The 23,976-nt window shown below is 46.9% G+C and overlaps 1 protein-coding gene across 6 annotated transcripts in view; it reads left to right on the plus strand.

Annotated features, from left to right (window-relative positions):
• Nucleotides 1-23,976, plus strand: part of PDE8A (phosphodiesterase 8A) — a 148,825-nt gene that overhangs the window by 101,888 nt on the left and 22,961 nt on the right. For 4 of the 6 annotated variants that reach the window (XM_060097460.1, XM_060097465.1, XM_060097461.1 and 1 more), the window contains 11 exons: nt 2,835-2,923; nt 4,564-4,615; nt 4,716-4,758; nt 9,827-9,904; nt 14,367-14,452; nt 14,715-14,879; nt 16,275-16,323; nt 16,567-16,702; nt 18,276-18,474; nt 21,319-21,536; nt 23,038-23,170. In XM_060097460.1, the coding sequence (XP_059953443.1) occupies nt 2,835-2,923; nt 4,564-4,615; nt 4,716-4,758; nt 9,827-9,904; nt 14,367-14,452; nt 14,715-14,879; nt 16,275-16,323; nt 16,567-16,702; nt 18,276-18,474; nt 21,319-21,536; nt 23,038-23,170 (1,248 nt within the window). The remainder of the gene's footprint in view (nt 1-2,834; nt 2,924-4,563; nt 4,616-4,715; nt 4,759-9,826; nt 9,905-14,366; nt 14,453-14,714; nt 14,880-16,274; nt 16,324-16,566; nt 16,703-18,275; nt 18,475-21,318; nt 21,537-23,037; nt 23,171-23,976) is intronic. The other 2 variants (XM_060097462.1, XM_060097463.1) reach the window with 1 other exon arrangement.

Below are 23,976 nucleotides of genomic sequence, written 5' to 3' on the forward strand. Positions count from 1 at the left end.
TTGAGCACCTTTTCTGCTCTGCGTAGATGTCTTCCACCTTCCCAGTTTTAGCCCCAGCGTCTTTTCCAAGGTCTGTTTCAACATCCTGCTGTCATTTTGGTATCACCTTGTATAACGGTGATTTTCTCTCATCCCCCATTAACAAAAAGCCCAATCCCCCTCCACCTCTGCTGTCTACTGCTCGTTGACCATCCACACGGTTGCCTGGACTTTGATTCCTGGAATGGTTTTGGTTTCTCCCTACCCTTTAGTCCCCTCCATCAAATCCATCACCAAGGCTTGATGTCTGTTAAACCCCTGCCTTTGAGGGTCCATTGCCTGGGCCTGACCGTGTTCAGGGCCCTCTTCCCACACCCTGAGACGGCGGTGGCTGAATGCAGTTAGGCCTCCCTGTCCCAGGACCCTCCACTTCTGGCCAGTGCAACCTACGCTACTGGAGATTTGTCTCACCAGATCACCACTTTGATCATGTCACTCCCTGTGTGTAGAGCTCAAGTCCCTTATCCTGGGTGCTAGGATTCTGTGATCTGACTTTGGCCTCACTTTTCCATTCAGTAAACAAAAGCCCCAAGTGTTCTTTGACTGTTTACCACCTGTCAGCACAGTGCTGGCCCCTGGGATAGGACAGCTGGATGGTGATGATTTAATTCTTAAGGCAGTGGGCACCCGCCAAGAAGGAACTGTCTCGGTAGTCAGCGAAGTCCAGCTCGGTGCTGAGCTTGCCCCAGAGTAGAAGGGAGGTGCACGCCTTAGTGTAGTTCTGAGAGGAGCTCAGCCTGAGAGAGACAGACAGACACCTGTGCGAAACCAAACAGGCCATTTACAGGACATTTGCCGTGTGTCGGGACTTGGCTAAGAGTTTATGTGTGTTACCAGATTTAATCTTCATAACAGCATTCTAGGTAGGACTTTACTATTTTTAGGAACTGAAACTTCGATTTTTGATGTATTTTTGATAAGAAATATGATCTGTGTTAAGTGAATATTTTTTGTTTCCATTGTTGACTGGAAAACTTACAGGCAACTCTGTTATCTAAGCAGCGTCATAGCAGAGTCATTGGCTAAGTTGTCCTCCATTAGCTGGACTGTCCAGCTCTGGCTGACATGGCTTCTTACACCTTGACCTGGTAGCTGGCAGCCACCCACTCTGTTCAGAAAGGATTGGAGGAGAAAATCCTGAATATGTGTTTTGAAGTGCTGATTGACTGACTGAATTGGTCTCCCATATTTTCCCTCTCTTTTTATATAACAGCTCTGTTGAGAGATAATTCACATGCCATACACTCCATCCATTTAAAGTATACAGTTCAGTGGTGGTTGGTATGTTCACAGAGTTTTGCAAATATCACCTCAGTCAGCTTCCCGTATTTCTCTTGATAGTGAGCTTCAGAAGTAACTCTTAGACCTGTCTGCTGAAGCCTTCTCTGGTGGCTGCATGGGGCTGTGGGTGTGGAGGACAGGCTCCAGATTCCTGCCCAGGGATCCCTGTCTAGTCCTTGCCCAATTCGGGCACAGGCCGCTCTCCCCTCAGAACTGTAGTGAGGAAGGCCCACACCTCCCTTCTGCTCCAGGGCAAGTAAGCACCTAGCTGGGCTCTTGGGCTGTTTTTTAATTTAGTCCTTTCTTGGCGCCCATTGTTTTCAGAAGGACATCAGGAAGCCTCGGTAACCATCCTTTGCTTCTGTCAGTGTCCTGGTTTCTCTTGGATCCACTTTCCCAGAGGAGTCTGAAGATGAGATTTTACCATTAGCATTTGCATGCAGGTCACCACGCCCCAAACATAGATTTCAGAATTGACTTTGTGTAAGAATATGGACAGGAGGCTTGAGCCAGGCTGCCATGGTGTTCCCCTTCCCACCTGGGTCAGCTTTAGCTCCTGTGGGACTCTGGAAGGTCTAGAAGGGTACGAAACACCCTAGGAGTTCAAGGTCCTACAGTGGGTTTTAGGGATTTTTCTAGCTTAAGGACCTTGGTGACTCTTGGAGAAATTCAGAACGTTTTAGGTGGTCACAAAACCCAGCTCCGGGGCTTCCCTGGTGGCGCAGTGGTTGAGAGTCCGCCTGCCGATGCAGGGGACACAGGTTCGTGCCCCGGTCCGGGAAGATCCCACATGCCGCGGAGCAGCTGGGCCCGTGAGCCATGGCCGCTGAGCCTGCGCGTCCGGAGCCTGTGCTCCGCAACGGGAGAGGAAAAAAACCCAGCTCCGTCCCACGCTTCTCTCCACCACCCTCAGAGTAGGGGAGCCACCTGTAGCCCCTGTTTGCTCACTGCGGTCATGGCCTGGGCATACCTGCTCTCCCACTGCAGTTCCGTTCTGAAATGGCAGCTCTGCTTTTAAGGTCTCACTTGGTTTTTCTGCCTGAGCCCAGTCCTGGCTGTTACCTCATTATCCCCACCCTACCTGCAGAGGGTACACAACACAGAGGGTGGCCCCTTCTCTGCCCCAGTGTGAGACTCTCCCCCTCCCAAATGCAGGGGCAGAGGCCACACTTCCCCCACCGCCGCGGCAGGTAGGAGCTGTGAGAGGAGGAACCTGGACGAGAAAGAGTGCTCCTCATTCATGGGCCCAGGGCCTCTCTTGCCAGCAGAAAGCCACTGAAAACATATGACCATTTAGACTGTGGTGACCTGGCTTTTGTTGTCAGTCTAGGAGGAGATGGACTTGGGAGGTTGAGAAAGAATTGTCAACCCAAAATTGCCTTTGAGGTTGGGATGATTTTATTATCCTAATAGCTTTAGTGGCCATGGTAAAGGAGTGGAAACCTGAGGTGGAAAATGCTTTTGGGTTTTTGTTTTGAACACAATGTATAATGATGCCTACATTCCACTTATAGGAATGGCAAGGAATTTGCTCTGCCAAAGAGAAAAACGGAGATAATGTACAACAAAATGTGAAGATACTACCTGTCATTGGACAGGGAGGGTAAGTGGAAAAAAAAAGTACTTCAGTCAACATACCATGTTCGGCTTATTGCAAAATTTGCTTTGAATACTTAAGTAAGTTGAGAACTACATGCAGAAATTTATAAGAAAGACTTGTAACAAGGTCAGGTACCATCAAAGAATGGCCTTCCAGGGTGGCTTCCTCATGGTCACAGCCTGACCCTCCAGCTGGTGACTCAGAGCCGCCAGACTCCGACAGTCTTAAGCTGTGTGAGCACATAAAAGACTCAAGTATTTAAATCTGAATGGCACTTTACTGAGCTGTGTGCTAAGAACACTCACTGGTGGACTCCCTATGTTTAAAAGATTTTTATCTAATTTGATAGCCTATGTGTTATTTCTGCACAGAACTATCAAATTAGATAAAAGTATTTTAAATACTCTCATTTATGGAAACGCATATGAAACAGATGTGACCACAGATTGGAAGGCGTTGTATATCAGGAGCCTGAAAATGTCATATGGTTTGTCTCAGAATCTATCTTAAATAATACGAACAGTGGAAAATTATGAATGTGAACTGTAGAATACCCAACGATAAAATACACAACCATTAGAAATGATGATCATAGAAAATTAAATTATAGGGGAAAATGTTTTTGATAAATGCAAAAGTCAAAATGTAAAATCATACCTAGTGTATGCTCTCAGTCATAAAAATGAAAGAAGGACAAAAAGACCAGGAGGATGTGTAGCGATGATGGTTGTAACAACTGCCGCTGTCCGTGAGCCCTTCCCTCCCTGGGCAGGCTCTCAGTGCCTGGTAGATGTCACTTCATTTCATCCTGGCCACAGCCCCATGATGTCGGCACTGTGACCGTCTCTGTTTGACAGATGAGGAACCTGAGGCTTAGAGAGGTGAGGCTTGGCCCAGAGTCCGGCCACCAGCCGCCAGCCGCCAGCCGCCAGCAGCCAGTGCTCAGCAGAGCCGGGCTACAGGCCTCTGCGTTGACCGCGTGGCCCACGTGCTTGGTCCCCAGGCTCTGCTGCCAGCTGGCATTTGCCTCAGGGAGACGGCTCTGTGTGGGCTCTCTGTTCTGATTCTCTACCTTTTTATGGCCTTTCCAAATTTGGGGGGGATAACTGTAGGGATTGGACTACCAAAGGGAAAATCTGAAAAACCAAGAATAAATGAGGAGAGTCAGCATCTTCTGAGATAAGCCCCGGTTCCTTTGTTCTAGACTCGCACATTCGGCCCCAGTGTGGCCTGTGGCTGTTTCCATGAATGACTGTGAGCAGATTGTTTGCTGAAACTTGAAGAAGAGCATCAGTAGAAAGGGCTGTGAAACTGAAAACATGTTAAGGAATTAGAGGCTTTGGGTTGGTTAACATGTAGTACATTTTTAAAACCTAGGTATTTTTTATTGTGTGTTGTGATGACTCAGAAGGATTTTGTTGTTTTTACTGAAGAGTCAACTTCTCTTCTACAGAGACACCAGAGGATGCTTGTAGACTCTTGTTTGTTTATTGGTGGCCTTGGCCACACACAATAGAACTGCTCTCCTCCAGGCATTGTATGTATTGTGAAAGAGAGATGCTCCTTTCATAATGAAAAATTAGCTAGATATCCACCAGAATAGAGAGCCAGGAGAGAAATAATACATTGTTTTCTACTTGCAGAAAAATTAGACACTATGTGTCCATTGTCAGAGCGTGCAATGGCAACAATAAGGTATGTAAGGAGAGCCCTTGGGACCCCAGGGACCCAGCAAGATTTCCCTTACTGTATAACTAGGCACTCAGAACTAATGGCTTCTAAAATTCATTTTTAGGCTACGAAAATAGCTGAATGTGTTCAGTCTGACACTCATACAGGTATGGTGCCCCATATTCATTCTTAGGGTTCACTGAGCTTTTGAAAAAATAAAAAAATAAAAACAGGTCCTGCCTCTGACGAGCTTGTCTGTTGCGTAGGTGGGACTGTATTTTCCTAGCACCGTGGCAGCATTTCTCTCCCTGACTCCCAGGCTGGTTTATGAGTCAGAGGACCCGAGCACAGGTGGGCAATCTGACAGGTGTCCTGGGGTGGGTCTCAGCCTGTGGGGAGAGAACTGGTCACCTCCAATTCATGAACTTATGTGAAGATGTGTTGAGTGGAGTGTGGTTTGTTGGCATGATCTGTGCTCGAAGAGGCAACTGTGTTGGTATCAGACTACAGTGCTTTAACAGGGATGCTTTCACCACCAGTCTACGGGGAGGTAGGTGGACCCCATCAGACCCGCCTCACGTCGTATCCGTCTCGTGAGGACTTGATGTGCTTTGGACACCATCTGCTCACTCCATGTCTACGTGACTGCAGATGTTTTTCCCTGGCCCGGAATCACCTGTTTCCTTCCAGCGTATATCATGGCTTCAGCAAGCCACTTTCCTACTCTGGCCCTTACCTGTGATGGTGCAGGTCCTCTCCGGCTCCATGCCAGAGGCTCTCCATCCAGCCTGTGTGGACGCTTTACAGCACCCTGCCATGCCCAGACAGTGCTCTGGTTGCCCAGCTAGTCTGTAAGAGTCTCCAGGGAGAAGACTTTGTCTTCCATACCTTCAGCTGTTGATGATGTGCTTTCAGCAGTACCGGCACAGTTCACTCATTCATTCTAGGAGCGTTTCCCACATGTTTTTCTGAGTGTTTACTGTGTACAAGGCACTGTGCTGAGTGCTTAACTCACGGTGTATTTAGTTGAAGCCTTGCAATAACCCAGAGGGGTAGACACTTAATAGATGAGGTTCCCTTGTTACAGATAAAGAAACTAACTGAAAGGCTACATAATTTGCCCAGGGATATCCATCTAGGAAGTGGTAGAGTTGGCACTCAAGTCCAGATGGCCAACTCCAGAAGCTCTGAAGCACATGCTGGAACAGTTCTTGTGGGCGCCCCAAGAGTAACCAGGCTTTAATCTGAAAAGAGGAGAGACTTACTGACACGAAGGGACACATAGCAAGTGATAAGAAGTGATCATTAGTGGATGAGAAAGGCAGAGGAAGAGAGGGAAGTTCCAGACTGGGAGAGGTGGATTTGAGTAAGAAGATGGGTGTGAGAGGAAAAGCATTCCAGAAATAAATACAGTTACTGAACAGGGAAAGTACAGAGTGTGTTCTAGAAAGAGCAAGAGCTGGGTTAAAATTCTGACTGGTATAAAAAAGGTCAGCGTGGAATGGAGTTGGGATGGTGAAGGATCCTTAGATGCTAGGTGGGAAATTAGGATTTTCATCGGTAGGCAGTGGGAGCTTGAGGATTTTTGAGCAAGGGAATAGTATAATGACACCTGAGCTCTAAGAAGCTTTTAGAGCCTGTATGTAACAGATTACATGGAAGGAGGGACCAGAGACGAGAATACCAGCATTGCCATCGTGTAGAGGAGAGAAAACAGGCCAGGGCATAATTCATCCAAAACAGTGCACGGGCACCATGTGCCAGGCCAAGTGACTGTCTCTGCATGGCGAAGCCTGCTTTCTGTGCTTCTTAGTAGGGGGATGGGTAGCACAGGGGAGGAGGAGGGGGTCCGGAAGGGCCTTGCCAGCAACGTGCCAGGTTCCGGGTCGGGTGGTGCGGAGCAGGGCTTCAGCGTATTTTACAGGTGTTCTCGTGCGCTGCCAGGGCGGGGGCTGGGCAGACCTGAAAGGAGTGTTACTCTGGACCTGGAGAAAGTGAGCTTTCTCGGGAGCAGGAGGAGGGAGCTCCCCGTGTGCGAGGCCGCAGGGAGCCCGCGGCTGGAGGCTTGGCAGTGTGGGGTCGATGAGACCCCGAGGCGGGGGAAGGTGGTGTCCCGGTGCAGAGCAGGCCCTCCTCAAAGGCTTGGACGGTTGAGAGTGTCTGAGAAAGTTCTCTGGAAGTCTGTTCCCAGCAGAGTGACTTTGGGGCAAGTCATACAAGCAACCTGATTCTCAGCTTCCTCGTACCCGAAACGGAGCTCCTCCCGGGGGACCACGGCGTTGGCGTTGGTGTTGGGATGGAGGCTGCCCATTCGCGGGGCTGCAGGATGGTTCCTGCTCCTCACGGCTTCTCCAGGGTCTCCTGGATTTGCCCAGCAGGCCAAGGAAACCCTGCTAACCTTCCTCTCCTAAAAAGATGGGCAGTGCGGAAGGATTGCAATATTCTGGAACAGGAAGCTGAACGCAGACACGTGAAGTCGTGGGCGGCCGAGGCCTGTTGAGCGTTCCCTCCTGTGGCGCGCGGCTGCCTCAGGTCTCGGGTCAGTCCTCGGATCAGTCGTGGGTGTGGAGCCTTCTCGAGGCAGGAGGGCCTGTGCGCAGGCTCCTTCAGGCTGCGGGCTGGTTGAGAGGTCAAGGTCACCCTGCCGCGAGGTTCCCTCGGCCCTCCCTGCAGGAGCAGCAGCCCGGCAGGTGGAGGCGCTTTAAGAACCAGCAGCAGAACTCTTCAGGGACTCAGAGGAAGAGCAGCGGGCTGAACACGGCAGTCGCAGGAAGGTCTGGTCTTGCCTTAGGGGAGTCACTTAAACGCTGAGTAGAGGTTCAAGCCTGCTTCGCCTCCCTCCACTCCTGCCACATCCCTGGCCTTGGGACATGTTGCTCCTTGCTTCCCTCCAGCCAGCTCCGCCCGGTCTGCGCAGGCAGCGCCCTCCTCCAAGAAGTACCTTCCTCCTCTGCCGGCCTCCAGCTGCAAAACATGGCTCATCTCCTCTCTGCCCCCCTCCCAGAGGAGACCTGCCCCTTCCTCCTGGGGCTCCTTTTGCTCTCCAGCATCACGACTGACTCTTAGTTCACCCGCGTTTGTTCCCCTCCGGACTACCCCCTTTGAGGGCATGGGCCATACCATATTCATCCTCACACCCCTAGCGCCTGGCTTAGAGCCTGACACGTGATAGGTGCCCAGTAAATGTTTGTTGAGTGCCCTCGTGTCATTCACAGATGGTGAGGAAGTCAGTCAAGTCAGTAAAGCAGGCGGTTACCAGCAGTGTTGGGGGTGAGGCATTAGGGCAGGATTTCCCAGAGGTGATGATACCTGAGCCGCATCTTACCTGCATCTTCAAAGAGGATCGAGAGTTAACCAGGTGAAGGAGGCGTCAGGGGAGGGGTGCATTTCTAGGTGGGGGTAAGCAGTTTGCACCAAGGCAGAGAGGTTTGGGAGGTGAACTAGCACATCATAAATAGTTCGTGATGGCTGGAGAGAGAGGAGGTCCAGATATCACAGGACTCTGGGTGCCACACTGGGGAATTTAAATCTGATCCTAAAAACAGTGATGAACCATTAAAATGTTTTAATTGGGAGAGTGATCTGATCAGATTTTTGTTTCAGAAGGATCACTTGGCTGCCTGTGGAGAATGGGTCGAAGGGGGCAAGGTTGGGGCCGGTAGGACCAATCAGGGAGGCTGTCATTACAATCCAGAGGAGGATGACAGGTGTCTGAGCCAGGACAGGGACAGAGAGGGGTGGATTAAAGAGGTGTTTAGGAGGTCGAATTCGTAGACTTATCTGACCACTTGAGGGCAAGAAACAAGGAGGAGTCATGGATGACTTGTCTCCAACTTAAGCAAAAAGGTAGATGCCGTTCAGCAACCTGGGATGAGCAGTGATTGAGGAGAAGATACTGAGTTCACTTGGGTAGTGAGCCTGTGTGAAGTCCCTGAAGGTGTCCAGGTGGAGGTGACGAGTGGCCAGTTAAGATGTAAGTCTGGAGCTCAGGAGAAAGGCCTGGGATTAAGACAGCAACACAGGAATTAGGAAAAGCTATAGAAAAGGATGAGGTCTCCTGAGGAGATTGCGTTGTCTGAGAGGGAGAGCTAAGAGGACTGAACCTTTGGGAACACCAGGGGTGCTGAGGAAGAGAGAATGAATCATGATGGAAACTAGGAAGGAACAATAAGAGATGCAAGGAAAGCCAGCGTTGGACTTGTGCAAACCAGGAGTCTCCAGGAAGCAAGATCAGTTGTGTCTAGTACCACAAGTCAGGTAAGAACTGAATCGTGTCCTTCAGATATAGCAACAGGGAGGTCATCAGTGACCTTGACAAGGTCACTGCTAGTGCCCACATGGAAGAGAAGGTAGCAGATAGCAAGTGGAGAAGGTTCCAGATGGTGGGGAAGAGTACCAAGGGCCTGCCTTTGGATCCTGTTTGTGAGCAGGAATCCAGATGAGGAAGCCGGGAGAAGGCAGAGAAGACAGAAGAAGCTGCAGGTGCGGAGAGCTGAGCTCGAGCACCAGCTGTGTGCTCACTCGTCTGCACAGCGGCTCCCAGTTTCCTCGTCTGTGAAATGGGGACAGGTTGGAGAGGCTTGCCACCACGTGTGACACCCGGCAGGTGCACAGAGGAGGGCACGAGAAGGAAGGTCAGCTTTGCCTTGTCATTGATTGGCATGGAGTGAGGGAGAGAGGAGTCGAAGACAAGCCCTGTTTGGGCCTTGAAATGCAGTGGTGCCATCCACGGGAAGAGGGGGCCGAGAAGTACACCCCAGACTAGTGCTCCTGTACTACCCTCCCAAAGAGAGGCACATTCTTCCCGGGGACATTTTAGAGCTTGTATTGTAGAAAAAAATACAAAAAAGTTTTTTTTTCCTTTGGGGCAAGGGTGGATGGAGATCAAAATTTCCCCACCACTTTATTCAATTACATAGAAATACAATAGGTGAAATTCTCTTGAGTTCATTTCTGCTAGTTTTTGCATCATGGGACTCTGTGATTACATAATCTGGAAACTGAAAAGCACTACTTTATGACTGTACCAGGTGGGACATTTTGAGAAGGTCAGCCTCCCTTAAAACGTAATTGTTCATAGTCTTCACCTCTGTGCACTCCGTTGATTTTTGTGGCATCCTAAATGGTATTCTAATGCTTCAATTTTGTTTTTTTAGACTCTTATATTGGTAAGTTTCCTAATATGTTGTTAAAATCCCTTTGCAGAGGTAATTTGTCATTTAATTGTTTCCACAGATAATCAGTCAGGCAGACATAACGACAGGAGAGAAAGCTCACGAGATGTCAGAACCGCTGCCTCTCGAACAAGCAAAGGTAGGTGACAAAGACAAGAGGAGAAAGCGCGGTCCTGTGAGTGTTGAGCCCATGGAGACGTGCGACACTCCCTCCCCAGTCTTATCTCTGGGTCACTGCCCCCCTCCAGCTCAGGAGAGGGAAGGGGACTCTCTAGCAGTCTGTGTCCATTTCTCCCTCACCCCCAACTCCTTTGCCAGTGGGTTCCATTCTGACCCTTTTGATGGAGTCAGGGAATAAAGAAAAAAAAAGATACATTTTACCATCTGTTCTCTAGTTGATTTTCTTTTAAAAAAATACATTCATTCATTCATTCACTCATTCACTCATTCATTCATTCATTCATTCACTTATGTATGTATGTATGTATGGCTGAGTTGGGTCTTCGTTGCTCTGCATGGGCTTTTCTCTGGTTGCAGCGACTGGGGGCTACTCTTCGTTGCGGTGTGCAGGCTTCTCATTGCAGTGGCTTCTCTTGTTGTGGAGCACGGGCTCTAGGCACACCGGGCCTTCAGTAGTTGTGGCGCGTGGACTGTAGAGTGCAGGCTCAGTAGTTGTGGCGCACGGGCTTAGTTGCTCTGCAGCATGTGGGATCTTCCCAGACCAGGGATCGAACCCATGTCCCCTGCATTGGCAGGCGGATTCTTAACCACTGCGCCACCAGGGAAGTCCTCTAGTTGATTTTCTATAAACTGTAACAGCAGATGTCAGTTTATCTGTTGTAATTGTATGAGTAATGCATTTGGAAGTTAACAACGATATATTCCATTGTGGGTTGCAATTTGCCATGGAAGCTTACCTTTTGGTGGGGAAGTAAGTGAGCTGCATTTGGGGATGTGACAGACTTTTCATCAGCAAATATTATTTAAGTTCTAAGTGGAATATGATTTTTTAATGGTTATGTAGATATGTGGCCTGAATGATCTAGGAGTTTTAAAACTGCAATGACAATTATCTGTAGGTAGTGTGGAGGCAAATATTACTGCTAGCTATGTACTTTCTTTGACTCAGATGAATTGGGAAGCATAGGGAGCTGATTGTTACTAGATAAACAGCGAAAACTTTGCAGATGTTACAGTGGAGATCCAGTGCCTCACTTCTCTCATGGGTTTCTCGTGAGGACTGGAAGATATGCCGTGTGTCCCTTGCACTGGAAATACGAAACGGATCCCACCCCTGCTGCAAGGACAGGGAGCAAAGTGGTGTTACAGGGAAGAGTGTGGACTTCGGCCTCAGCATTGCTTTGATTCAGGTCCCAGCTTCATCTACTTTCTGTGCAACCTTGGGGGTAGACCTTTGTGCTTCCATTTCCTCATCATCATATGGGGATCATTATGCTGTCCACAGAGGACCACGTAAGGATGAAATGAGTGAGCGTGGTGCCTGGCCAGGGTCATGGCAGCAGCTGTCACCGTCCTCACTGTGGCCCTCATGGTCATGGCCCTCGGGCACAGCAGAGCAGAGGCGAGGTCACTCGTGACCCGAACTGTCTTTACTGCCACACTCTGACTTCTGTTCATCCTTTGGATTACTTTGTCCATTTCTGTATTTTTGAGAGTTAAACACTTTTAATGTTTGTGGGTTTTAACCACTGTTCTTTTTAATTGACTTATAATTTACATATAATACAATTCATATTAAGTGTTGAGTTCAATAGGTTTTGACAGTTCTGTACATTGAACTGTATAGACTGTAACCACCCAGCCAAAAATAGATACAGAAAATACACACATGCAGGCCTGCACTTGCGCACATGTTTCACCACACAGAGGCATCCACCGATTTCTTGCACCATAAGTTAATTTGGCCTCTTCTTGTGCTTCATAGAAATGGAGTCGTATAGTATGCACTCTCTGTGTGTCTGGCATCTTTCACTCATTTTAGTGTTCTTGAGATTCATCCTTGTTGCTAGGTGCTACCGTTCTTTTTAATAGCTTGGTAGTACTCCATTGTATGGCTGTGCCACAGTTTGCTTATCCATTCTCTCATTAATGGCCCTTTGTGTTCATCTTTCCACTTTGGGGCTGTTCAGAGTAAGGCTGCTGTGACTATTTTTATGCAAGTATTTTTTGTGTGTGTGGACATGTGTGTTCATCTCCTACCTAGGAGTGGAATTGCTGGGCCTTTGTGCAGCTGCAAACAGTTCTCCAGTGTGGGTTGTACCATGTACCATCACTGATCTATGAGAGTTCCAGTTGCTCTGCATCCTCCCACACTTGGTTATACCAGTGTTCTAAACTCTAGCTGTTCTACTGGATGTGGTTTTAACTTCAATTTTCCTGATGACTAATGAGGTTGAGCACCGCTTTCATATGCTTACTGCCCACTGGATATCTTCTTTTGTGACGTGATGTTCAAATATTTTGCCCATTTTTATCATTGGGTTTATCTTTTTCTTGTTGGTTTGTAGGAATTCTTTTTATATTCTAGATATGGATATAAGTATTCCAAATGTACTGTTCTTAGTCTGTGGATTGCTTTTTCACTCTCTTAATAGTCTTTTAATGAACAGAGGTTCTTAATGAATCTTAAAGTTCATTTTATCAGTGTTTTCTGTTATAGCTAGTGCTTTTTTGTGTCCTGTTTAAGAAATCTTTCTCTATCCCAAGGTCATGAAGAATATCCCCATGTTTTCTTCTAGAAGCTTTATTGTTTTATCTTTCACTTTGGGTCTGTGATCCATTTCAAATTAATTTTTACATCTAGTGAAGGTAGAGATCAAAGATTAATATCCCCTCCTACTGGGAAACCCAGCTGGTGGCCCATCACCATATTGAAAAACCATCTTTTGCAGTAGTATCATTATTGTAAACCAGTTGACTATAAATATATGGCCTGTTTCTGGACTCTGTTTCATTGTTCTGTTAGTCCTTGCTTGCACCGATACCATGATTGATTACTACAGTCATATGGTAAGTATTGATATCTGGTAGTATAAAGTTCTTCAAGATTATCTTGGCTATTCTAGGTCCTTTGCATTTCCATATAACATTTAGCATCAGCTTGTTAGTTTACACACACACAGCTTCTTGGGAGTTTATTTGGGAGTGTCTTAAATCTATAGAACAATTTGGGGAAAATTGAAATCTCGGTAATACTGAGTCTTTCAAAACATAAACATGCTCTTTGTCTTTATTTAGGTTGTCTTTTATTTTTTCTCAGCAATGTTTTGCATTTTCAGTGTATAAATCTTACATATCTTTCCATTAGATTTATTCCTAAATATTGATTTTTATGATGCTGTCATAATGGTGTTTTTTATTTCAGTTTCCAATTGTTTGTTGCTAGTATATAGAAATATAATTGACTTTTTGTGTATTGACCTTGTACCCAGTAACCTTGATAAACTAGCTTATTGATTATAAGAGTAGCATTTGTAGATTCTTTCAGACTTTCTGCATACACAGTCATCACAATCTTTGTACCTTTTATTTCTTTTTCTTACTTTATTGCATTCACACTATTGTTTGGTCTTTATAAGTATATGTCACTTTCATTATATTTTTAAATGAGAACAGGTCTTTTTATGATATAGTGATAGAATAGTGGTTTTTATTTTTGGTTTAATGACGTTGTTGGGTAAAATGGAAAGACGGCAATCATGTGCTGATCACCAAAATTAGATTTAAGGAGTTTTGTTGGTCTCTGAAATTTAGAGCATTTGAGAGCCCCTGAGTTGGTTAATCTTGGTTGTTTCTCCTTGGGCCCCAGTTTGGTAAAATAAGGCTGACGCATCAGGCTGTGGAACAGTCTGTGGTCCTTTAAGACCTTTGGTAAACAGCATTTGGCCTGACAGTGGGGCTTTCAGGGAGAGACACAGAACACTATGTGAATATTTTTTCCTGCCAGTTCACTGCCCAGGCTTCTCCCTACCCCAGAGGAACTGGATCTTGACAGAAGCAACAAAAAATTAACAAACTTTAGAGTCTAAGATTTGCTGCCTGCCTCACTTAAGATATTTACCTAATCCATCTAGATTAAGCATAACAGTGGAAAGCACCAAAGGATGCCTTGAAAAATTGAACCAGAAATTCGTGTATTTCAGTTAATTGAGTTGTATTTTTTGCTCCCGCCATATATGAAACAAGGAGCCTCTGTGGCATTGTCTTTCAGAACATGTTCACTCCTGGAGAGCAGCAAGCTGAATAATTATAAAGCCTTATTGTTAGAAACCCAAAAAGAGGCTAACTGTTTGGCCTTGACTTGCTAGATTGTCTCCTCTGTTTTCTCTCTGGCCTGTGACCTCAGAATTTCAGTCTGTGGCCGCACGTGCATCCTAGTGCCTAGGACTGAAGGAGGCAGAGCTGGTGATGCCAGAATCCCAGGCTTGTGAGGATGGGAAGGAAGCTCAGCGACCAGGTAGTTCTGGTCCTACCCCTTCATTGTGCAGCTGAGCACGCTGGGTGGGGCCTGGGGCAGGAAGGGAGACAGATACCCAAGGCTGTGCACACCCTGATTTCTGTGTCACGTGATCTCTCCACAGTTTCCAGCCAGAGACGGCGCTCCTCCATGGCCCGGATACACTCCATGAAGATCGAGGCGCCCATCACCAAGGTGAAACCGTTTGTGGTCGGTCTCCATTGAGCATGGAAGCCCCTTGTTCTCCTGGTTAATTGTTTTCAGCAAGAAGAACCACGAAGGGACCCACAACAATAACGATGCTCTCCTAGTTGTGTGGAGCTGCCTCGTCTGAAGAGAGAGGATGTGTGACATGAGCACTTTAACGAGCCTTAAGTCAGCGTTGAACCCCACTGCCAGCCTGACTCTCTGGATTGCTTTCCCAGTGTCTTTAAGATTATGAAACTCAGGTCTTTTTCTTTCCATATTATAGGCAATCAATATCATCAGTGCTGCCCAGGAAAGCAGTCCCATGCCTGTGACAGAAGCCTTAGATCGTGTGCTGGAAATTCTAAGAACCACTGAATTATATTCACCACAATTCGATGCTAAGGACGATGATCCTCATGCCATTGACCTTGTTGGGGGCTTAATGTCTGTAAGTATATTTGACCAGGCTGCTGGCTAGATCCTGCTGTTCTCATTTGTTTTCTCAGAGGTTATTTGTTTATGTGCTGGCCTACACAGCGTTCTTTGTGTGTGGGGCTCAGTCAAGGCCTAAGCCCTCCATTGCTGCCCTCTGGCCGAGCCATCACCCACCTGCTGCCTACCGCCCAGGGGGACCTCAGCTTGAAGCAGAGAAGGGAGGAGCACATTCTAGACAGCTAGCTAGTTTTAAGGTTTTGAAAACGGGCAGAAAAGAAAAATTTATGAAATATTCCATACCATATTACAAAACAGAATGACTGTATATGTCTAGAGGCACCAAGGGGACTTCCGTGGTGGTCCAGTGGTTAGCACTCCGTGCTTCCATTGCAGAGGGCACGGGTTCGATCCCTGGTCCAGGAACTAAGATTCCCACAAGCCACACAGTGTGCACCCCCACCCAAAAAAGGCACCAGTGAATGGGGCGTGGTTTCCCTCTAGAGCATCCTATACAGATTTGGTGATTTCATGGGAAAGAAGGCCTTGGAACCATTTCATTAGGAGGCTTTATACCATGGGCTCTTGAGGGGTCTAGGTGCCTCCTCCACCCCATCTAGTGTAGAGGCCTTACAGGGGAAGAACAACTTTGTGGAAGACAGATCATTCCATTGCCATCTGTCACCTTTTTTGTCTTGGTGACAAAATTCAGAAGTAAAAATTCATCCCCCCTCCTAATTCCTGCTTTCTAAAGTCACTTGATTTCATAAAAATAAGGTTTTAAGCAATAATCAGATGGGTAGAGGGTTCCCAGCGATGATGATGTCTAGTTGTGGTCTTGTCTGTTTGAGACAGAGACTCCTTCAGCCTGTAGGTGAGGGGGTGGGGAGAAAGGATGAGGGGCGGGCTGGGATAGTGCCCGGGGGTGAGGGGTGAAGAGAGGCAGGGTGGGGAGAAAGCACCGCAGGGCTGAGGAGAGGGGCCACTCAGGGGCTTGGGGTGGAGCAAGGGTGCTTAGAGAGCAGAGAAGAATCTAGTTTTCCTGAGGAAGGCTGGTGTCCACGAGCGTTGAGGAGGGTGGCAGGAAATGGGGGGAAAGGGTTGAGGGCAGAGGGGCGTCATCTGGTCCTGAGTGCCAGCAGGACGCTGGGCTCTGGGGCATCTCCCGAGCTCGCCGTCCTGGTGATGCCCCTACCCCGGAGCTGAGCAGGTCCTTCCAGCGTCAGGCTGTGTGCTCCTGGGTGAGTGACGGAGCTCGGGGTTGGCCGCAGAGGTGATCACAGGGAAGCCTCGGCGTGCATTGATGGAGAGGGCTGCCCGCAGTGTCCTCTGGGACCCGCTGTCCTGGGGTTTTCAAGGAGTAAAGAATAGTTGTGACTTTCCTTTCTCTTGTTTCCTTGATTTTTATCAGGATGTTTTTCGAAGACCATCCAGGAATGAGTATGTTCTTTCAACAAAAAGTAAGTTTCTCCTTTTTAGTTTTTTGGACCACTATTACTATTATAGCCATGCTTAAGTGATGAAAATAAATTTTTCAGATATAAGTTTTAAGATAATTTTTTTTATCAGTAAGAAGTTTTTTGGTATATCATCAAAAATGAGAAACAAAGCAACCGTTCCCTGAAGCAGAACTGTTCTCCCTAAGGAACAGTTAATGCTGTAAAGCCTATTAATTTTGTTCTCCGAATCACATCACTTTGCAGACCTTCAACAGGTTTCCAGCAGTGTAATCACCCCCACCTCCCTTCACGACGTCCCATCACAGATAACTCAGGCCATGGAAAATGAGGAATCCTGGGACTTTGATATTTTTGAACTGGAGGCTGCCACTCATAAAAGGTGAGTCCACATGGAGCTTGGCAGACAGAGAGCTTGATTCCAAGGGCCGGTGTGGAGAAAGTCACCCAAGGAGTATGGTTTCTGCACAGAGCCAGCCCCTGGTCAGGGAGGAGGCGCAGGAAAGTGCAGCAGGTGCCCTGAGTCACCAGGGCCTAGGCCTCGACGAGGGGATCAGTGAGAAGCCAAGGGGAGTCTGCCTGGTTGTGACTTCTGCAGAGAGAGCAAGCATGAAATTGAGCAAGTGATTTAACCTCTCCAAATAGCAGAGGTTTTTTTTCTGTAAAATATGGTTATTAATTTCTCCTGTAAGTAGTGATATGTTGAGATAGCAGCAAAGAGCCCCGCTCAGAGCCTAGAACTAAAACTTAGAAATACACAGACATACACATTGATGAGAGCTGTCCCCAGATCTTGGTTGCTGTGTTGGTGACAGGCATGGGGACACCCCAAACTCCAGTCATCCTGATCTGAATGTGGTCACCGAGAATAGGGTGGGATTGGGATTTTACCTTCAATTTTGTACTTTGCTGGAGAACAACGGTCAACCAAAGGCATGTGGTCGGCTTGGCACACAGGAAAGAGTGTCCAGACCTGATGCCAGACAGCATTAACCTTCAGGAGGGTGAGGTCCGGACTCTGGCAGACAGAAGGCCACTGCAGGAGAGGTGTGCTCTGCTGGCCGCGGGATAACTCGTCAGGTCTCCTCCCGGTCTGGGTGACGGTCCCCAAGCCAGCCCTACCCTTGACTCATGCTCACAGTGAGTCGACCTTCTACAACATTCTGCGTCCAGGTACCCCACACAGCCGAGGACTGCAGAAAAGAATATTCCCGTGGTAAACAGAGCTTTGGGTACCTGGTTTACATACTGGTACGTCGTATTCATGTGAACTGGGACAAGGCAGGTCTGTTCAAGTCCTGTGAGCCCGACCACCTCTGGATACTGCCTCAGCAGAGCCAAGTTTCTTGATCTTCCAAGCAAAGGCCAGATGCTGGATGAAGGTGACTTCTCAAGGAAGGGCCTGATTTGGTGGCCAGTTCATCACCTTCTCTGGGGAAACAACCTCATACTGTAACACCCACCTCCAGATTGTCAAGACCATCACATGACATGTGACAGCATCTGGCTCATAGGCTGTCATCAGGAACTGTTGTTTTCTCCCACACAGGACATCTGGCCAATGACTTAGGTCCATCAGGTCCAAAGGAGAGGATAGGGTTTAAGGTGGAACAGGTTTAGCCTGGCAGCATGTTGATTTGAAGACTCTACTAGTGTCAGTAGGAGTCTGCATCAGGAGGGGCAGGGTGAACAAACCTCACCCCAGCCAGTGGGGAGCACCAGGTGAATGCTCCCAGAATTGGAGCTGGGCTCCACCCAAGGTTGGCACTGGCTACCAGGAGAGAGGGCAACAGAGCGCCACCCGCGTGCCACCCATGTGCCACCTGCACAGGCTCCACTTTGCTGCCCTGCACACTCTGAAGTCTGGCTCGGGTTTGCTTGTTGGATCTGAATAGATCCAACACTTTGCCTGTTTCTTTGCTTTGTTTTAACACTGTGGATGTTTTTCTCTATAGGCCTTTGATTTATCTTGGTCTCAAAATATTTGCTCGCTTTGGAGTCTGTGAAGTCTTAAAATGCTCTGAGACAACGCTGAGATCGTGGTTGCAAATTATCGAAGCCAATTATCATGCTTCTAACCCCTACCACAATTCTACACATTCTGCCGATGTGCTTCACGCCACTGCCTATTTTATCTGCAAAGAGAGGATAAAGGTGAGCTGGTTTGTGCTCCACGCTTAACAGGCAGGAGCAGTGGGGCCGGCTGCTGTGCAGTGTGACTGCTCAGGAGGGCCCCACACGGGTGCAGCCTGGCCCAGGAAGGGGGCAGCCACAGGAGAGGAGGGTCAGGCAGGAGGCCACGCTGTGGCTCTGGGGAGTTGATAATGAATTCATGACATGACCCCAGCCATTCCTGGAAGAATAAGGAGCAGGGTTCGGTCCCCGGGGAGGAGGCCAGCAAGAACAGGAGAAGGCTGTTTTTCTGAGGGGTCTTACTCTGACCCTGTAGGCAAGGTTGGATATTGCTCCTTTAGGGCCCCCACATCCCTCAGAGTCAGTGGGGTTTGAGACCAAGTTCATCATCTTTGCCCAGCACTGCTCCCACCCAGGGTCACCTGCCTGGCCCAGAGTCCCATCATCCAAGCAGATACCCATGTCAGAAGCCTGGGGTCATCTTCAGTTCTCTCCTCTCCTCCAGCCCCCAGCACCTGGTAGGTCATCTGACCTTGCTGACTACAACCCCTAAGTGTTCTCAGAATCGTCTTCTCGCAACGCCCCTGCTGCTGTCCTGGTGAGGGCCCCGTCATTTGTCGTCTAGATGGTGCCAAACAAGAACTCCTGGCTACCCGGCCTCCTAGGGAACTCGCTCTGACCATGTGGGTCCCAGGAGCAGCCTCCCATCTCCCACAGGATTTAAGCTTTAAACCCCACAGATGGTGTGCACCGCTCGCAACACACAGGCCATGTTTGGGCTGTGCTGAACCACTTTAGTTTCTAACGCTCCTGCCCTTGACATGCTGTTCCCTTTGCTGGTGCTGGCTTCCCTCACATCTCCCCCTGCCCTTCAGGAATCAGTACCAGCCTTCATTCCTTTAGGAAGCCCTCCCTGGGGCACCCTCCTCCACACCCAGCTCGGACTGGGGCACCCTCCTCTGTGTCCCCACACCCTCCTGGGCACCCTCCTGATTGTACCTCCTTCAGCATCCATCATAAAATGACACAGAGGGTCCAGGGAGCTCTAGTGCGTGGCCATTTCACTTTCAGAAGTATTGTATACTTGAGAGCAGATGAATCAAACTGATGGTTTTGTACCTAAGAATACAGGGCCTCGTGAGGAATGAGATAGCAAGGCATCACTGCCTGATGTCCTGGCATCTGAGGAAGGCCACATGGTGGCCAGGACCAGCCCTGGCAGTCAGCAGAGTGAGGGCCAGTGCATCCCGGTCCCACTTCCTCATCTGTACCTGCGACTAGTTAGTTGTAGGGAGGAGAGCAGCGTGCGGGGGTGATTCCAGCACATGGACATGTTGAGTCACTCCTCACCCTGAAATCTTATCTTCTCAGAGCTGGGTCTCTCATTTGCGCTTTCTCTTTCCCTCTAGTTTGGTTTTTTGGGTTTTGTTGTTGTTTTAATAAAGGTCATGACTAAGACTGTAGGCAGAATAAGAGTCCCGAGAGAGGGCTGTTTTTATAAAGCATGAAGACAAATGGCAGAGGAGAGATGTCTTTGTCATGATGGTTCAGCATATAAAGACGACCTAACTTTTGCTGTAATTTATTGACTCTGAACTCCTCTATAGATAACATACAAATATATATTCAGAAAGCTAACTTATTTTTAATAGCATTTATTGATATAATTCACATCATAAAATTCACCCATTTAAAGATAAAACTGTTGAATTTCAATTTAAATAAGTTTTACAAGACTGATTTATTAGATATACACCTTCTTTTCAAGTGTTTATAGAATATTTCCAAAAATGATCTTATACTAGGACACAATTACTGTCTTGATAAACTTCAAAATTTCATAGTCTGTATTTTCTAACCACAACAAAAACTAGAATTTAATAACTAAAAGTTAAATAAAAAATGTCAGTCACCACAAATGAGAAAATATTTCAAACAATTTAGGGATAAACAAGGAAATAAAGCCAAAAATAACAGTTTAGAAAACAACAAAATGAGAAACCTATGTATCAAAACCTGTAAAATGGGAAGAGCAAAGTGATAATCCAGAATGATTCTTTGAAACAACCAAGAGAATTAAGTTCTAGCCAAACTAATCAAAAACACAGTAAACACAGAAATACACGCATTTGAAATGGAGATTAATAGAAGAAAGTACCATACACTTCTGTACTTAAAAGTTTTAAATCAAATTAATGCTGGAAGTAGAAAACCAAAAGAGAGGTCAGTACCATGGGAGTTGTTTTTAAACTATCAACTAATTTTTTCAAAACCTGGCTCCTGACCCAGATGGACAGGTGAGTTCTTTAGCCCTTTAAGGAATTTTTCCATGTTATATAAACCATTTCAAAGTCTTGAAAAAGATGGAAAACGTCCAGATCATTTTACAAAGTCACAAAACCCTGAAATCAACCTAACAAAGCTAGCAGCAGAAGGGGGGAGAAAACTATAGACCAATCCCCAGTTAATGTAAGTGATGCTAACTTAAAAAATGATTTCTCTCTTCTATTCAGTAATACTAGTTTATGTTGGTCTAAGTCAATATCTCAGACTAAAGGCCTTTTTTTGTGATGGGTCTAGAGACAGACTTTCTGAGGAGGTGACTCCTGTCTGTTGAGGACACCCTGTCTTGGTAAGTCCTTAACTTGTGTGAGACTGAGAATCAGATAATGTTTCCTAATAAACATGCAAAGATGAAACTGTGTCTGAGTGGACATAGGAAAACTGAGTTTGCTCAACATTATGCTTTTCTCAGAAATCCGAAATATCCTTACCTTGAAGTAATAGGGCAGAAAGAAAACTACCCAGAAGGCTACCTTGCTTTCAATGCCATGCCCCAATTTTTAAATGATCTCTTGTTTTCAGCAAACTTTAGATCCACTTGATGAGGTCACTGCCCTCATTGCAGCCGCTGTCCATGACCTGGACCACCCCGGGAGAACCAACTCCTTCCTGTGCAATGCGGGGAGTGAGCTGGCCATTCTGTATAACGACACTGCTGTGCTCGAGAGACACCACGCGGCCTTGGCCTTCCAGCTGACCACTGGTGATGATAAATGCAACATCTTTAAAAACATGGAGAGGTAAGAACAACGAGTTGGAAAGTATGTTTCCTCTCTCTTTTTTTAAAAAACAATTTTATTAAGATATAATTCATATACTCTACAGTTCACCCATTTAAAGTGTACAGTGGTTTTTCTTATATTCGGAGTTGTGTGACCATCACTACAGTCGAAATTTAGAACATTTCCATCACCCTGCAAAAGAACCTCGAGCTCATTAGCAGTCTCTCCCCATTCCCCCCTCAACTCCCACAGCTCTAGGTCTACTTTCCCTCTCCATAGATTTGCCAGTTCTGCACATTTCATATAAATGGAAGCATCCCCAGTATGTGTCTTTAGTGTCTGGCTTCTTTCACTTAGCACGATGTTTTCAAGGTTCAGTTCCATTGTGTCTTGACATTCCAAGACGACAAAGGCTGACACCTCGAGAGACCCAGAGAAGCTGTCACCTTACATCTCTGCCTGGAGGACTCCACTCTGCCCAGCAGATGTCTCGTCATTGTCTCTGTTCACACGTCCCTTCTTTGCAGAAGCCTTCCCTGACCCCTCACATTAATTATTCAGGCTCAGGTTGCTTCGTTTGCCTGATTCTGGTTTGACTCTTAAGCGCTGTTAAGATCACAGTGTCATATGTCTTCTCTTCCTCACTGTGCCCTCAGGGTCTAGTGTGGGGCCTGATAACTGTTAGGTGGACGAAGTGATCTGTCATGAGGAACACTTACCAATTTGGATTTTTAAGGAAGGCTTTTAAACTTTTAAGGGATTTTTTAAAAAACTCCCTTTTGCCATGTTTTAGAATTTCATATGTGGACTTAAAGTTGGTTTTATTCATAGTTGCCTGTATATACATCAGTTACCTCTGGAAAAATTCACAAGACCCTGATAACTTTGGTTGTCTCCAGGGAAAAGAGCAGGGTAGCTGGGGCTGAATGGAGATTGCAGTTTATACTCTTTGTACCTTTTGAATTTTTAATTATATCATTTCCATCCTCAAAAAATAAAAATTTTAAAGTAATTAAATAAAAACAAGGGCTGGAGGAAGAGGTATCAAGTATGCCCTGTGATTCTCTCAGCTTTCAGAAGGTCTGCCCTCTACGTTTCTGGGCACTAAAATTATTGGGTCTCAAGGTTCCTCTGTGTAGGGTACATTCTTCATAACCCAGACCTCCGTCTTCATTCAGAGAGCTGGCTTTGGTCACCCCTCCTGCATTCCATCTTTGTTTATCTTAAGAACTATGTGCTTTTTACTTCAGAACGACAACACCTTGAACATTCTGTCTATAGTCTTACCCATAAGTTCTGATTTTAACTTCTGTTCAGGTTCCCCTTGCTAACAGCAATCTAGGCAGTAAAACCTTTAACTTCCACATTCTTTTAAAGTATGCCCTGCCACTGACTTCCAGTGCATTAGAATTTTAGCCACAGTGGACATGTGTCCTAGATAATAGCTTGTTTTCAGGAGCATCTGTCTGGTCTGGATCAGTAATCGGCAGCAGCCTCTCTCGTTTGTTGTCTGAAACAGGAATGACTACCGGATGCTGCGCCAGAGTATTATCGACATGGTCTTAGCCACAGAAATGACAAAGCACTTTGAGCACGTCAACAAATTTGTCAACAGCATCAACAAGCCCTTGGCAGCATTAGAGGAAGATGGGGTAAGCGAGCTGATTGCAAAGGGAGCCTGTGTTTGGGGCCCTTATTCCTATGTGTTGTGGGGAAGCATGGGCCTAGGATATCACGAGTGTTATCATTACCCCCATTGGGCTCACTGAATTTAATTTCCATTGGTTAAAAAGTTAAAGTACAAAAACTTGGCAGGAAAAAAAATAGGATATACAAAAATAGATAAGAAAACTCTGAAGGGAGGGTCAGGTTTTAGATAAACTACCTTTAGATGGGTGGGCCATTCCTGCGCCCTTTCTCAACAACTGCCCCCTTCCCCTCTTCTTGTGCATTTTGGGGTCAGTTGGAGCCCATGAGGTCTCTCACCAGCCACGCCCTGCTGTGCATATTCTGTGGTAGCAGCAGCTGTCCTCTGTTGGTCTGTGTCAGAGGAGGGTGGGGTTGGGAAGGATTCTGTATTTGGACCACAAGGTGACATTATCGTTGCTCCTCATTTTTGGATTTGAGGCATGGAGCCCAGAACAACTTCCTGGCAAGGAGAACATTAAACCTTTCCCCAGGCAGGAGACCACAGGTGAGGAAGCAGACTGAGCTAAGTTCTCATCCTAGTTCTCCTTCACGATTTCCTTGTCTGTAGAATGGGCATAATAGATCTCAAGGCATAGGACTGATGGGCATGGCACAGGGTAGGCACTTAATAAATGGCATCTGTTATACTAGATTCCTGGTGAGAGCAGCACCTAGAGAACATGTTCGTCTCATGAACCCTCTTCCTTTGAGGCCCACATGCCTGCCCTACCACCTACCCCATGTGCACTGAACATCTCAGCATCAGCTC

This window comes from Mesoplodon densirostris, chromosome 4 (assembly GCF_025265405.1).
Source record: "Mesoplodon densirostris isolate mMesDen1 chromosome 4, mMesDen1 primary haplotype, whole genome shotgun sequence".
Classification (NCBI taxonomy): Eukaryota; Metazoa; Chordata; class Mammalia; order Artiodactyla; family Ziphiidae; genus Mesoplodon; species Mesoplodon densirostris.